General features: G+C 37.0%; 1 protein-coding gene across 3 annotated transcripts; it reads right to left on the minus strand.

Annotated features, from left to right (window-relative positions):
• Nucleotides 1–1,608: 1,608 nt before the first annotated feature.
• Nucleotides 1,609–12,391, minus strand: LOC106168137 (kielin/chordin-like protein). Of its 3 annotated transcripts, none has more exons than XM_086995377.1 (9): nt 12,187–12,391; nt 7,363–7,576; nt 6,674–6,808; nt 5,964–6,116; nt 5,475–5,648; nt 4,896–5,060; nt 4,165–4,296; nt 3,396–3,838; nt 1,609–3,054 (listed from the first exon to the last, which is right to left on the minus strand). In XM_086995377.1, the coding sequence occupies exons 2-9, from the start codon at nt 7,559–7,561 to the stop codon at nt 2,878–2,880; spliced, it is 1,578 nt and encodes a 525-aa protein (XP_086851503.1). In that variant the 5' UTR covers nt 7,562–7,576; nt 12,187–12,391; the 3' UTR covers nt 1,609–2,877. The 3 variants fall into 3 exon arrangements, with proteins under 3 accessions (XP_086851503.1, XP_013391189.2, XP_086851504.1); XM_013535735.2 differs by having other exon boundaries at nt 4,884–5,060; XM_086995378.1 differs by lacking the exon at nt 4,896–5,060.
• Nucleotides 12,392–17,274: the final 4,883 nt, after the last annotated feature.

Genomic DNA, 17,274 nt, shown 5'->3' on the forward strand with positions numbered 1-17,274 from the left:
TTGAAAATGTAAAACTTCCAGAAAAAGAAGTCAATTAGACTGCTTTTCCAACTCAGGCTGCATTTTAGTCCTGTATTTCTTTTTTGAAAGTTTGGCAATCATAAGTTACATGGTTTTCCCATAATGGTCAAATGGCAGCAGCACCCAAAATTGTGTTTTCTTCTATTCTGATGCAATATTACATAATGGTTAACAGCAAAATGACAATCAATTTTTAATAACAAAATATATGTATCATGGATTTTCAGAAAATGTGACTAGCCTGGGTCTTCAAGCCTGTGGAACTTCAAAGTCACACCTTGAAAATGCCAATATGTGAAAAATTAAATTTTCACAAAAAAACTGTTTATCTGGCAGATTGCATTGCCTACTGAAGCTGTATTTTAGTCCCATGTTTCTTTCCTGTAAGTTTGAGAACAGTAAGTGACATGGTTTTTCTTAAAAGGTAATCATGGGAGCAGTGCCCAAAATAGTTTTTTTTTTCAAATTTTGATGCAATATTACATAATGTTTAACAGCATAATGACCATCAATTTTTAATAATAAAATATTAGTATCATGGATATTCAGAAAATGTGACTAGCAAAGGTCTTCAGGCCCATGGAACTTCAAAGTCACAACTTGAAAATGCCGAAATGTAAACAAGACAGCACTGTTCTGAAATGTTTTCCCCCCCATTTTTAACAATTTTTAACATAAAACAAAATTAACAGTTTACTGCCATTTTTATATGATCAACTAAGAAAATTGATGTAATGAGAAAAATATCAATAGAGCAGTGTTAAATGTCCAATTTCTTCCATTCTGAGATTCTGAACATAGTGAATGATTGAATCTGACAAATTGCAATGATATGAGTTTATTTCCATTTTTGAAACTTTATTACACAATACACGATAACATGTTTACCATCATTTTTACAAAATCAACTAACAATGTTGTAAAGATGCAGGAAATGTCAAACTAACACTTTCACGTATCTTATTAGTTTAAAAATGAGACTGTTAACATGCCTAAAAATTGAATCTGAGGAAATGTGAAAAAACAGCATACCTTCTAAAATAATGGCACGATTATGCTGATTTACGAACTCAACCTGCATTTTAGTAAAATTGACCACTCCTGTGACTTTCATGACTATTGGCCCATCTGTTTTTCTTATATTGTGTTTACAGTGTTGCATATATGCTGAAAAAGGTAAAAAACAGCATAACTAGTAAAATAGTGGCCCGATCATGCCGATTTTCGAACTTGACCTGCGTTTTAGTAACATTGATTACTCCTGTGAGTTTCATGACAACAGGTCTATCGGTTTTCCTTGAAATGTGTTAACAGTGTTGCATATATGCTAAAAAGTGAAAAAACAGCATAAATCCTACAATAATGGCCCGATCATGCTGATTTTCGAACTTGACCTGCGTTTTATGAATATTAGTCAGCTCTGTAAATATAAAGCCAAAAATTAAAACTGTCTTCCACTTATGGTGTTAACGCTGAAAGTGCACGGCGACGGCGACGGCGACATGATCGGCGACGGCGACGACAGACGCAGGTGATGGCAATATGTACAGACACATCTGTGTCTGTACATAATAAAGACAACCATAATAATGTGGCAAAAACTTTTGATTACTTAGAAAAGCAATATTTTGACTCCTCAAAGAAAGTCTTTGGTGCACTTTGCACTATTTTAACAAATATAATTGCATTACCCTAGTACAAAAATACCTTCACCCTGGAATGCTACACGCGAAAAGTTAGCCATATTAATAATAATACAATGCATGATCTTTTACACACAACGAAAGTGAAGTACATAACATATACAAGAATGAATATCCTGAATGTATATCATTGCAGAAACGATCTTCATTATGTTATAAAAGCAGTTTGTGCTATAAAAGTATGAATATCTTGAATATATAATCTTGCATAAAGCATTATTAGTTTACAAATACATTTTATGGCAGTATTTACTGTACCATTCATCACTTTACAGTTGTACATCGACAGGAAACTCGAACTGCATTGTGGGGAGGGGAAAGAGCGTGAACTCATGGCGCGAAGGCTCTTGAACACAAAATAATGACTACCTGCTGTGTTTCAAGTTGCAGAAATGATAGAAGGTATCGAGAAAGGTAATTTCCCGCTAATTTTACAATCATGGACCAGAGTGTGCGATCGTCGAGGTTATTCCCCATTATTCGGATACTCGCTGTTTTTGTTTTGCTCTATTTTTTCCCACAATGCAATTCTCACGCATGCGCGCAGCGATTTTGTAAGTATCTGTAAAGTGGTGAATAGCAATGCAGAAGAGAAAAGCTATTTAAAACACTAACTGGTCTTTCAGTTATGTGTAAACCTTTGGTGTATTGCTTTTCATTTTACAACATGTTTAAGTACCAAACTTGAACAAGCACTCTAAGGTATTTATACGCATTAGATCCTTTGTGAAGAAAAAAGCATGTTCTTAAAGACTACCATTTGGCATATATGGTGGTACATGACAGAGTTTGTCAGCATGACTCCCGTTTCCAAAATTAATCAAAGTTATCGTTTTAAAAGAACTGCCCTCAGCAGGTAAAAGTGAACACTGTTCCCACAATTGTAGTAAAGATTGCCACAATTGTTGTAAAGATTGAATGAGCATTTTCATGTGATCAATTTGTTTTCAACTGAACCAGAGGACCAACTGAGCTTTTTTGACGGGAGCTGAATAAATCTTTTTATGTGTGTAATGCTTTGGTTATTTACAATTCAATTATATTTACACTACCCTGCTCTCTGCCATTTATGACCGTTGAAAATGTTTTATCTTCTTTTTCTCAGATTGATGGCATAAGCACTGACATGCTGCACTGAAAACTGTCTGATATGTTAGACACTGACTGGTTTTTTGACGGTGATGTCAGCCTCACTTCCATCCTTGGGAACAGATGCCTTGAAAGAGACGCTGTTCTCCCGCATCTTCTCATAGGCAGGCTGCTTGGTCATGGCTGCAACAATCATGTTGTACTTGCCTTGTCTCTTCTTGGCTGTTCTACAGCAGCACACCTGGTGGACAAAATTGGAACATTCAAGCAATGATGCAATGCATGGATTGCTGCATATATCCAAGGCTGTCAAAACATCACTTAAATTAAATCTGTTTCAATAATTTGATTTAATCATATTAAAATAAGTAAACTAGTGTGTCCTTAAAAAATATAAATGGAAATTATCTGTGAATATCTTGGACTACGTGTTTTAAATGACATGGTATCTGATCTGAATTCTATTGAAAAGAAAAGGTCAAGTTTAGTTCTGACTTCTCAGTTACATATTACTATTTCAGAAAGGGGGGAAAAAAGGAAATAAAAATATATGAAATTAAACAATTTTTGCCAAATACGTACCGTCACAATCACTAAAATGGCTATGAGAACAGCTCCACCCAGGGTCACTCCAATCAGCCCGTACATGTCAAGGCCAGCACACTCACAGCCAGTACAGTGCTTCAAGGTATCCATCTCACGCCGACCGAATGGGCAATGATTGGCACACATCACCATGGGGCACACATGGCGACGTGGAGTCTGAAGACATTCACATGTCTGGCAGCCGTTTTCATCTATCTCGTAACCATACTTGCACGGCACGCACTTGAACATTGGGCACTCGGTGCAGGGCGTGCATTTCTTACAGCCGTACTCGTCGGTGGTGTACCCGCAGCTGTCTGCGCACAGCTCGACGGGGCAGTTGCTTTGGGGCGTGCTGCGACAGTCGCATGTCATGCACCCGCGTGCATCCAGTGCGTACCCGTACTCGCAGCGAGTTGCACACATTGGCATGGCGCATGCTACAATAAATGTAGAGAATGATATTATCTGAAACTCCCTCACACTTGTATGCTAACAGCAGCTTCACACAATCTGGTGATAAATTATTCTTATAATAAATTATGAACTTTGTTTGAATGTACATTGCCATCCTTTTAATTATAAATAATCAACTTTGTTTGAATTAACGTTGGTCCATACTGAAAATAACAAATCATCAACTTTGTCAGAATAACATAAGTCCAGCCTTTAAATCATGAATGATCATCTCTCATTCAATTAACCTAGGTTCGTATATTTTACTTATGTGTTATCCAAGGTTTAAAAAAAAAAAAAAAAAACTCACGCATCTCAGGCTCAGGTAGACAGGTCCACATTAAGGGACACGGTGCCCTGATACACTGAACCTGCTGTTGTTGACATGTCTGGCCTTTGGGGCAGCCCTCGGGACAGTGGTCGGCAGGTTCAGGCTCTGGAACTACAGAGGGCAGCACAGAGTTATATCACTGGAACTATAGGTGTCAGCACTGAGTCACATCTGTATCTGTAGGTGTCAGCACCATCTTACATCTAATATTACCATAAATGTCAACACTGAGTTATGTGTTACATCCAGAAGTTTAGAGAATGACTTGCACAACACCCCAATGACATTAAAGGTGACTGAAAAGCCCACAATGTATGAATGACTGAACTTATTATGGCAGTAGTGTTAGTGGTAGTTGTAGTAATAGAGGTGGTAGTGGTATTGGTGGTAGAAGTAGTAGCAGAAGAGTAGTAGTAGTTGGGGCAGTGTTGGTGGTATAGGTAAAAGTAGAAGCTGTGGTGGTGGTGGTGGTGGCAGAAGTAGTAGTAGTGGTGGTAGTAGTGGAGAAGTGGTAGCAACAGAAGTAGTTGTAGTGGCAGAAGTAGTAGTAGTGGTAGTAGTAGTAGTGGTAGCCATAGAAGTAGTGGTGGTAGTATTAGTAGTAGTAGTAGTAGTAGTAGTAGTAGTAGTAGTAAAAGTATTAGTGGTGGTGATAGTAGTAGAAATCACAACAGCATCAAGTGTCATCATTTCCACACCTAAATGCACACCTGGGCAGTCCTTCAGCTCCTTACACACGCCATCGTGGAAAATAGGTTTGCTGCTTGGGCACTGGCATCGCGCAGCACACATCCTGTTACAAATGGGATTTGGTTCATCGCACGTCGCGGTGCAACTCATTCCACACTCGAACCACTCTTGACCCCCAGTACACACTAAAGTTAAAGAGCACGAACAGGTGCGAATTAAAATAAAGGAAGCACATATGAAGACAGAAGGAAGAATAAAAACATAAGTGATGAGATGGTATGAAAGGTACAACATGTTAACATAAACTTCAACACCACATTACACAACACTTATTAAATAAAGAATTGTACTTCAAAGCAATATCAACATCTAAAGCATTAAAGTGCATAAATGCAGACTCAAGCATATATAAAGCTCATACTGCCAAGAGTATGGAAAAAAAGATTCTAACACATAAAAGTAACTTAAAGTAAAAAAAAAATAAATAAAATAACTCTTATTTCTGCATAACATTTCAGAGAGCCAAGTTTCCACATCTTTGAAACAAAAAAGACCAACACCAATAAAAGAGAAGCCTTAATGGGCATTCCAAGGCGTACCTGATGTACTGCACTCTGCCAGGTCCACACACTGTTCTTTCTTCTCGTGCCACACCTGACCGTTGGGACACTCGCATTTCGGCGCACACATCTCTATGCACATCGGGCTGGGTTCAGAGCATGTCCGTGTGCAGGGAGATCCACATTCTTTCCACACCATGCCTCCAACACAAGCTGTGACAATGCAACAATATGTTGTTTATATTGAAATTGAGTCCTAACAGAGTGGTATCAAAATTTTATCTTGATAAAGCCAAAAGGTTAGAGTTAAAAGTTTATGAACTACCAGAATGCTTAAGGCATTTGTAGAAAAAAATAAAAGCTCTGATAAAATGAAAATTAAAGCTGAAAATTTCAACAATTACCTGGCACTGAAAATGCCACAATTTTTTAAAATATTCTTTTTTTCTACTCTGACAGAGGATAAACTGGTTAAGTGGCACATATCAAATCGTTAAATCAAAAAGAACTTGGACAAGGCATAATTACTTTTGTCCACACTGGCGACAGTGGTCGTTTTCTCACTCTGACACTCGCACATTGGACAGCCATTGCTGTCTCTCTTCAGGCTGCTTCCGTCGCAGCCCAGATCTTGCTGACAGCGGATGTCAGGGCAGTCGTAGTTGTCAACTGTCACTATGGCTGTAATGGGAGGACCAAAATTAATGACTATGAAATACACATGCAATGTGTTACTTTTTGATACATATACATACAATATGATACTAATAGATACAATGTGATACTAATAGATACAATGTGATACTACCAGATACAATGTGATATATTGCCAGTGTGAAGCATAAGCTGACATCACATACATAACCTTCAATAGCAGCTGGTTGAGTCTTGTTACCAAAAAAAATAAATTGGTCTCTATTTTAAAACAAAATCAACAAAGAACTAAATATATTGTGTTAAAACAGAAACGCAATTTTTTAAAACAAAAATTGGTCTTTATCTTAAAACTAAATATTCCCTCTCGTTTTACATGCGGTGGTCCACTTAAATAAAGTAATGATCAGCATTTTCACAAACCAGGTGCAGCATTTCATGTAAGTGGTCTTTTGTTACTCCACCTAAGGTGAAAGTAATCAAACAACTTTGGTCTAAAATTTTAGACCATCTTAAACTGGGCTTAAACTATTCAGTTAAACTAAATAATCACAAAACCGGAGGCTGATGGAGGAGTCACTTACGCTCCGGGTCTTTACACACGTGGCCACAGCCACTGCTGCAGCACAGCTGTCCATTGGAACAATCAGCGTGATCAGAACACATTTCTGCACATATCCCGACAGCCATCAGTGGATGCAGGGCAGGACAGCCGCCACCTGAAAGAATGACATTCACAGATTAAAGAGGTACAATGGTTAAAAATGCAATCCTCAAAGCCATGCTGCTCTATATGAGGATCCAGGGGGTTTACATCCAAAGTCCGTATATATCCAGATGTATTTCATCTCTAGGAATTGTAACAAGTACTACTTTACACATACACAAACAGCACCAGATTGCTTTTATTTTGCTTTTCCTACATATATTGATTTCTCTCTAGGTACAATTCAGCCCTTGGACTGGTCAGGTCCCACATACTTAAGTTTAACACAACGTGCTACAGGGTCCATACACCATGAATCTATCGAAATTAGTCAGTGCACACTAACTCAACAGGGACTCTTGCTGAACTGAATCGATTAAACACGAACCCTTTTGTTTCCAAAGTACTCGCATAATCACCAACTACTCTGTATTCTACTCCATGCCAGGAGGCATGATTATCTGTTCATCCGATAACATTCAGCGAGAGTCTCCCATGGATGTTTGTCCACACAAGTTAGTACCACAGATGATGGGAAGGCACCCTTATCTGACCACCCTGACTTACCTGAACGGCCACAGAGAGGGGCGCCAGAGTCGGCCGGGATTTCCTCAGGTGGGTTCATACACCTGCACCCTGGGATAGAGTCTCGTAGACAGCATGACATGCCGTTCACTGTGGCCCGGGGCTTCCACGCACAGTTTGGGGGCTCCTGCGCAGACACAGCCATGCCAATCACGGCAGCAATTACGATACAACTCAACATGGTCGTTGGTGATTTCTGAAAGGATAGAAATGCATTCTTTTCAATATTTCAGTAGTTTTCAAAGCATGAAGCTGATATTTTTTCCAAGGGTTCCCAGTCTTTTTCTGCAAAAGTGGAGCTGTTTACTCTTCTAGTCAAACTAACATGAAAAATGACATAGAATCTATATGAAATCTTCATTCAGAGTAAACATTTTTTCCCTTCAACCCTAACTTTCCACCTATTAGATTTGACTTGAAAAAAAAAATAAACAAAATAAAACCGTCACACAATTCATAACTTTTAAAAACCCAAAAAATTATTTTTATCAGGTTTTGTTTTGCCACACATAAAGTATTTTAATTCAATATTTGAAAATTTTTTGAAGCAACAACTTTTGCAAAGAAATTAATTTAAATATCTATATAAACAAATGAAAAGATATGAAAAACATTTACTGGTATTAATTTTTCCCATAACCTGGATATCCACTGAGTCATTTATAATTCAATCAAAAGCCTGGCTGCCTGAACAAATTGCTGTTAGTTAACATGCAGAAGCTTACAATTGGGGTAAAGATGTGTCTTAAAATGAAGACGTCTGGATTAAAATTCACCTTTTTAAAAGATAATAAATCCTAATATTTCAATTCTCTGTCAAAGAGAGGTAAGAAAGGATATCATCTGTGTTAAAATTATTATTTTCCATAATAATACCCCAACTGAAGTAAGGAATGTGTTGTCGTATATAACCTGGACATTTATAGTATTAACGAGACTACGCCCTAAAATGCTGTCTTAGCTTAGCTACATAATAAAGCCCCTAGATTGTGAACACATACCTTTTAAATCTGAAACCTTTTACATACCTGGGTGAATTATTATGAAGATATGCCTTACAATCTAAAATCTTTTATATGAACTGGGTGGAGTATTGAGCAGCAAAGTGCCTGGTTACTGCACTGCTGTGATCCCTGACCTGTAGCCTACAAGTTTAAAGGGCGGCCTGGCTGGGGGGGAGGGGGGGGGGCTTTTTCTGAAGACAATTTGTAACTGCGCCTTCAACTTTTTGTGTCCCTGTATGACTAATGAGTCAAATGTGAACAATAAGTTTTTAATAATAACTTTGAATGGCCATTACCATACAAAAAGGGTTTACTAGTACTCAAGTTCCAATACTTTTTTCATCAGCAATGACATCAGAATTTAACCTCATTTACCTACCATTACCTCTCATATCAGACAATTTGTCAGGAAAAGGCAACCAGGAAATTAAACAATGATTTATTCTTTTACAATTTGCCCAAGGGGATAAAGGCCACCAGTGGCGGCACCTATATCAAGACAGGGCGGTTCCCAGTATGCAAACCAAACAAAGATATGATAATCTTCTACCTAAATCATATATCCATAAATCAGGAAATTAGTCAGAAGAGATTTATTTATGGGAATCAGACAGCTGTACAAATATCTGGGCGTTATGAACTGTTAGAACACGGGTCACTTTTTTTTCTGATGATGATTATGAATAGATTTTCTATTATTTGAAATACAGAAAAGTTGCTGACAAAGAAAACTGCCCTACAAGATACGTAGCTGTCTTAAGCCTATCACAAATCTGTTCTAAGCCTGTCATACAACCTGCAGAGAGAACTGACTGAGACAAGGAAGTCAAACTGATTATATTGTGACTTGTGAATAGTGACAATACAGAATTGCCTTTCTTGACAACAATTTATTACATCACAGGTCAAGTTGAACAATAAATTAATAAAATCAAGTAACTTGTACACAGGTAAAAAGAAAATTTTCTATGCTTCAAAAATGTTTACATACTCATTACATATGCCATGTTTGCCAGCTGACTGATAAAATGTCATCAGAGCAGTCTCTTGTTGATTCAACTCCAAAACATTCCCTGTTTACAATCAGTGTTTGTAAAAAACAAATACTTATGCACAATGGTGGGTTTCATTTACATGTGAAATCCGGAAGTGAGCAGGTCGCTAAAAGTGCAACTGATAAAACTTCTACACTGAGGCATAAGGAATTATTCAGTGTAACTTGAATCCTTTTCGAAGTGCACCTTATGGCCTTAATTCCAAGTTTTTCACCATGTCACGCTGACACAGCAGAAGACCATGACTAGGTCATTTTTCATGTATTTTATTCCATTCTCACACAGAGTAAAATCTTTGTTCATCTCAGATATATGTTTTGTTACAAGTAAGCAAACAGAGGAATCTGTATTTCATTTTCATTATTTTCCTCTGAATTAGGTTGAATTAGTTATATTTAATGTCTTCAACTGCTGTGGTACAATATGTTGTAGTCACATGAGGCAGCTATGAATTAAAATAATATGGTTCATTCGGCAGCATTAGGAATTCAACTTCAGCTGTTCAAGGACTTTTGAGGTTCTAATTCAAGTACTTTTCAAGGACTTTCTGACTTTAAATGAAGCCAACTTATAATTAATATCATTTATAAGGGTCACTAGGATTGTTTCTTCAACTAACAGCTTAAATTATTTACCAATATCTTCATGTCACATCACATTCTCTAGGAAAATCCTGGACAAAAACAAATTTTGATTTTTGTCACTGATTGCAGACACTATTGTTGTTTTACCCTGATGAGTGATGATGACAGTTTTTTTTTTTTTTTACTGTAGCCACAACAATACCTTCCCATTACTAGTCATTGCCAGTAGTTGGTGCATAATGATCAAACCAGTTCAACATGGTCATTAACATGACCCTGGGGGCACTGTTCTATAGTGGTGATCTTGTCAACCTAATGGGCAAGTCAGACTAACATGTTTGGCAACAGAAGAACATAGCAAAGGTCAGAACATCATGTCTGGGAGCTCTCTTGGATATGATTTTCATTTGACTAATAGCTAAAAGGCTGAATTAGGTTACAAAGATCAGGGTTTTTTTTAAACCAGATTAAGGAGAAAATTGGCAAAAACTTAGTTAATATTTGATATATTTCTTGAGCCAAATACTAGTAAGAATACAATGAAAATTTATCTAAATTTTTCCTCTGCCCATGCGACATTAGCAATTACAGAGATATTTTGTATGTGTATGTGGTAACCCACCTCCTAACCTCTAAATCCATGGGGCAAAACTTTATACCAGAGGACATACAGGTTCTTTGTTCAAGTGAATGGGAGAAAAGAATGTGAAACTTTGCCATTAATTGGTGATTTGTGGACTGCCAAATTATTTCAAAATTGTCATGAAAAAGTCTTTAGGTTCAAGTCTATGAACACATGCATTCCTTGGTCACTGCCCTTTAAAAACAGACAGAAAGAAGACACTGAGGGTGACTATGTTTATTACTGTTATTGTTTATCTACCTAAATAGATGAATTTACCTTAGTTCTCAGATGAGAATTCTGACCAAAGTCTGACATGTTACTGCGAGATACCGTGCACTTTACAAATTTAAACCTTATCATCCATCATAATCATATTTCATTTGATTCTATTCAAAGCTCTGCAAGAATACTTTCATACTTGACTGTGTTCTGTTTTTTTTTTTTCAGCTATATGTTGATACACATACTATACAAAAAACAATGTCATAAACATTGCCAACACAGAGAACATGGGAAATACGCTAACATCACCCCATTAACAACTGTGGATCACCAACTGTTGCAGAATATTAATGAAAGGTGTGACATGTTCACACCTGTACCGTCACCTTTGTCACCAATCTCCAGTTATTGTTTGACAAGAACTGAATACACTAAGAGATAATGTACCATCTTGAAGACAGGTATTGTTCCAGGCGTTATGTCTATTTGACCACACCCTGAGTATTATAAACAGTAGCTAAATGCTGCTGTACACAGCAATCAGCTTCATAGAAAACAGAGAAAATCATTTAGTGATGCATTTAATTTTGACAGTATAAAGATCTGTTTAGGCTAAGATTTTCCGCAGTTTAGATTACATAAAATCTAGTTAGGCGTGAGCAATTTAAAAATTAGAGACAAGACGTCTTAACACCGGATTTTTAAAGCAATAATAACTCTTCGTTTCGGCCAAAAAATGAATTTTCCTGGAGTAAACAACAATTTTTCCATACTTACCAATGGTTATTGAATCCATTTTTACATTCAAAGTTAGTCCCTGGTTTTTTTCTAAAAAGTTTGTTTTTTTGTTAAAATCTCTTAAGAGATTTTAACAGAGTATAGACATCAATGGAGGTCACGTGGTCTAAAGACAAGTTCAAATATCAGAATAAAAGCTATAACTGCTGTTTTTGTGGTAAAACAGAATATATTATATTTCTATGAGTTATTCACAAGGTTTTTATCGTGAAATATAGGTCTCATACGAAGAGTTATTATCCCTTTAAAGACAACAAATAGCATGTCCACACTAGTTTTTTACATACAATGACATATCAGACGACAAAAACGAACAAAGACGCCCGACTCCGGAGATCAGAAATACCACAAAGTACACTAATTATCCGCTCATAACTTTTCTGCCAGAACTAAAAACATCTAATGCGAATGTAAATTCAGTTACTAAGACGCAGTCAACTTCACTTTCATCTTATAAGTCTCTGAGTTCTAAATCATGAAAATGGCACCCTCCATTTTGAACTACAACCAGGACTTACCTCTAGATTTACAGCTTTTCTCTCATCGGATCGTTTTCTTCTATATATAGTTACGTGGTCAACTGGCCTAAGTACTCTAGTTCTGGGGACTTCCTGTCTATGTTATTTTCGTGACATGTGAAGCTGTCACGGAAGTTTAACTCGCTGCTTCTCGATTACTCTCTTCACTGAAGGTAAGCAACGCTACTGCGCATGCGCCATGATGACGTCAATTTTTCAGGTGAAAACAGCGAAATGGCTGTCAACAGATGAGTCATCATGCAGTGTAATATAGGCATGTAGGCAGCATAGAGCTTGCGATTAATGGGTGATAAGTCAATTAAAATTTTGATAAAACGTTAGTACACAACTCTTCGTGATATCGTCATAGGCCTGAATGAAACACAGGGTGTCTGTCTGTAAAAAACAATTTTTTAACAAGTCCAAGATGCATGGCAAAAGAGCCTGCTGATTTGCTTTTTTTTTTTTTTTTGAAATTTTAAAAAAATATTCTAATCTAGTTAAAGTGAATATTACGTAACCGATATTACACGTAGGGCGCTGACAATTGCATGGAAAAAAAAACGTAAGCTCCTAGAATTGTTAAGTCGGAAGTCCGGCGGATATTGTCTTCTCAGTCTTGTAAATTAGTAGGCCTATCAAACAAGACCGTTGGATAGGGCCCATCTACATATACTCTGATAAAAAAAAAAAAAAAAAACAGAGCCCCAAAATTATTTCATCAACACGCATGTAAAATAATTATGGGCAGCGCGAGCCAGTTACTTCCAAAGCTCATTTGACAAATCCTGTAAAAAGGCATCATCAGCTTCTGCATTTTAGTTCTTAAAGGGTTTGCTTCATGCCGTCAGAATGGCCTGAACGGAACATATTCTTCAGAAAACATGCCCAACTAACGATATCTTTATCCAAATACACAAATTAAAAGCTCATTTTGTAAATTTTTGGCTTTAAAAAACGTCCTATTTGCTCGGCCTGGGAGTTAATGAGCTACGTGGTCACGTGGTCCAATGACGACAATCGAGCCACTGGAGAACAGAGCGTGCTTAGCTGTCAAACTGAGCTGCATTGTCTACCTGTAAGATGACTTCTCTGGCTTCTGATAAAAGTTTATACTCATTCAAATCTCTTACCCGAGGGGTCTAAATCCTCGTGAAGCTGTGTAAAACCATTTCCCGTCTAGTCATTTCTTTAACAAGCATTTCATTATGGTTATCCCAAGTTGTATAAAACACTGCATTTGAATGAGTTAAGGGAAATGTTGATTATTGCATATGAGGTCCATGTTATTTGTGAAATTCAATTTATTTTATTAAACCGCTGACACTCCGTCTTGCATACTTTTATTAAACTGAGGTAAACAATGCCCGTTACCTTTACAAGTCCTATCTTAATCATCCATCTACCTGGAACTTCCTTTACCTCTTAATTAGAGGGTTAAATGGCATTCAATTTGTCTTGCTTGTATCGAACGCAAATTAAATTTAGCTACTATATGAGGTACATTTGCTGTGATTACGCTGTCCTTCATGTTTTGCGTAAGTCTACATTTTGCTGTATGTGCTTGTAATCTTTTTAAATATGTGCGTACAATTTTTGCAGGTCTGGTTACCCCCCTGTTATGTGATGAGAGTATTAATTTGGAAATTAGTTCCTTAGCTTATTTGAATAGAATTGCAGTGTAAAATTTTCAACAAGATGTTGGCGAAATAGCCCATTACTCTTTGTAGGTATTTCCCCCGTCAAAGTTTGTCTAAAATTATCTTTCAATCTTTACTCTTTCAAAGACAGTATAAAGTTACCTGACATATTTTCGTGTAAACTTAATGACAAGCCAAGTGTCTCCAGTTCATTCCGTACTCAATTTTACCCAAGCAAATTTTTTTCTTGAGTAGATCTTTATAGCACGTTGTTATAAGCTTACAAATTTGCAAAAAAAAAAAAAAAAAAAAATTGCGTACTGACGCAGAATTTGCGTTTCAAGTTATAAAATAATCAATCTTTTAAATTATTTAATATTTCAGATGAAATAATCTTCAGAAACAAATCCTCAAAGCATAAACGAATTAGGATAACGAACCATTTTATTATAGCAGTTCCCATTTTTTCTTTAATATAACGCTCTTTTTCCTGTTTTTCCTCAACACGTTTTCTTCCACGGAAGCTCCAAGATACCCTGAGAGCAATTTCTTTTATTAATGTTCTCGACCGTGTTTGAACTTAATTGTTTAAGTATTGATATTTAACGTCATTTACAAATACCAATAAAATAACCCCATGAAATAAATGAGATATATCGAAAAATATGAAAGCCCACCAAGACGAGTTTCATACCTGTTATTACCTGGCTTGGGAATTGCAGCGGTGCATAATTAACAGGTTTGTTGCAAACGAGCTTTTGGTCAACTACAATGCATTTAAAATGCATCAGCAATCAGTAAGTTTGCCAACTGATGACAGTTTTAAAATCTGAAAGACTACCAGCTCTTGATATGATCTAAACCACCTGAGGTGACCATGATCTAGAGCATCGCAACTATTGTCACCGAAGTTAGTAAGTAAGTCACGGAAGACCGTCACAGACAAAGAAAGATTGTCAACGAGAGCTGCAATTTTGGTGAATCCCACGGCAACACACCGAAGCATAACGAAAATTCCTCAACTCCGTTCAACACAACTTTCCCTAACTTCTCCGTCTGTATGCACCTGCAGCTCAGTAGAGTCTCATAGACCTTTATCGTGATTGTCGTCACAGTACCACGTGACCCAGATCTGTTGCTTCATTTTTGCATATTGAGGTGAGGTTTACTAAAACACTTTTTTTTCTACTAATAGATTGTTTTTATAATTTTTAAATGGCGGGGATCGATTAAAACATACCTCTAGTGTATAGATTGAGTGCTGTATCTTCAAAATTCGAGAAATGGATTTTTACATGAACATTGTCCTTTAAATTTTGAATTACCTTTACGAGTTACCTTTGTATTTTCGTAATTTGCAAATTTATCTTTTGTATATGTGCCCCATTTTTTAAACTTAAAATTAAATACAGACTTGACATTTAATATGGAATATTTCAGTTTCGAAGGTATACCTAGGTAAAAATGCGTTCTTTTTTCAAAAAAACTCGGATCTCATATAGGATTTGTGATGGAGAACTGTGTAGTCAGGTGTGTCGCTACCAATTAACTGACTTTCATGTCTGTCGCGCTGCTACATTATGAAATATGCAGTGATTTAATTGGGTAGTGTTCCTTTGGGCTGGTCAAAGCTTGGCTTAGGCAAAGCTTGGTTCTGTCAAAAAAGTATCCATATGTCGACAACTACTGCATAGAAGAATTTGAAATTTTGCATGCAAGCGGTCAGTTTTGCAGTGCGGAAGATGAGTCAAGTAGTGCATTACAAATTTTTTAATCTATGGCAGAATGGCGCAAAAAAGACAGACATTACCAGACAGATCATAGCGCCAAACAGAACGGTCCCCACAGTTTTATAGAGTAATGCCCAGACTGATGTACCTACACAGAGGTCACCCCCCAGTGTATCAAAATCTTACCTACAGGGTACAGGACCCACTGTCTTTCGGGATACGCTGCTGCAACTGAACAAAAAACACTTAGTCCGTTCAGAACAAGGGGTAAATTGCCACCAAAATGCGTTTTTCAATGCCCTTAGCAAACACCAACCTGGGTTTAGCAGGTAAAAACACCAAACGACCTCTGAGGCACCCACTGTAAACAGCAAAACATCGTCGTCTGTTTCTCTAATGAATTGGGGGGGGGGGGGGCATGACCGTTTCTGGGTAGAACAATGAAACTGCATGGCTTTCTTTATTGAGGTCAGATTTCACCTGTACCGCCCAATTAGTCAAACAGAGTTTACAGATATCCAGAAGAGGCCTACGATGAGGCAAATGCCGGGTCTAAAGTGAAAAGGGTGATTGACAGCGTCAGTATTTGAAGTGGATACCACATTGGTGCCAAAACACCAATGGTAGTCATCGACGAAAAACTGAACCAGATCAAATTAAGGAATAATCTCGGAACCACTTGACTATCATTTGATAGGGGGCACCTTAGGAACAATTTTAGGTTGCACGGTGAGGTTGCAGGCTCACACAGGGCACTTTAAATAGCAGATAACTTACAGAACCAAGGGAATGAGCAGCTACCTTGGTCATCAAAATCGCCACATTTGAACCACATAGACAATATTTCGGTAGGCCATTACTCGCCGAATCAACTGCCTACATGTCCTACAATAAAACTGGACCAGATTGGACACTTTTAGACCGATGCCTGGAATATCATTCCAGATTGAACTCTAAAAACCTACCCCAAGGAATGCCTTGCCGCTAGAGAGCGCTGGCAACAGCCAGAAGAGGCCAGGCGTAACAGCGATCATTACTGTGACTATAGCAACTGACATGAGGGTCTTTTGTGGAGCGTATAACTCTTTTACAGACGATAATTTGGAAAATATGGAGATCCAAAATATATCTTTTAATGGAAGTCGTATGACATAGAATAGGCAATGTGTTTTTGTTTGCTTCTCTGGCGAATTCCATTAATGAATTGATATCACAATGACATCAAAGAGATAACTTTAAGTTATTAAAAAACGATTTTAATCCTTATTTTCATTTATCAGTCAGCAAAATAGGAAAAAACGATAAAAAATTACTTGGAAAAAAATATTCCATATTAAATGTCAAGTCTGTAAATTTTCTGTAACTTGCCAAACTTCTGTGTCTATAATTTTACTTACGTAATCCTCTTTTTCGTTTTGTGTCCTTGGAATCAATTTTATTTGCAAAATGGTATTATTTTCTACACAAAAACTGAAATGTTTAATGCCAATGTTTGCAAATTCACTTTCGTCAATCCAGTTTGTACTATTCTCACAACATTTTGATTATCTGTAAATCACACGATTTTGCGATTTTTAATAAATTTTGTAAATGACTGCAATGAAATAAGTAACGACTTAAATTGTCTCCATATTGAGCTCTGCTTTTTCTCAATATCTGATCACATTTTTTTAAACAAATCTCAAAATTGCATCCAAACAAATAACCACCGTGTGTGT

This window comes from Lingula anatina, chromosome 9 (genome assembly GCF_051362555.1).
Source record: "Lingula anatina isolate TDL-2025a chromosome 9, LinAna3.0, whole genome shotgun sequence".
In the NCBI taxonomy this organism is placed as follows: Eukaryota; Metazoa; Brachiopoda; class Lingulata; order Lingulida; family Lingulidae; genus Lingula; species Lingula anatina.

Coding starts and splice junctions, on each gene's coding strand:
- LOC106168137 (XM_013535735.2), bottom strand. CDS start 7,561: ATGTTGAGTTGTATCGTAATTGCTGCCGTGATTGGCATGGCTGTGTCT. Junction 5,649..5,963: donor TGTCGCCAGTGTGGACAAAA/GTAATTATGCCT, acceptor GCATTGTCACAG/CTTGTGTTGGAGGCATGGTG. Junction 5,061..5,474: donor GGCAGAGTGCAGTACATCAG/GTACGCCTTGGA, acceptor CTTTAACTTTAG/TGTGTACTGGGGGTCAAGAG.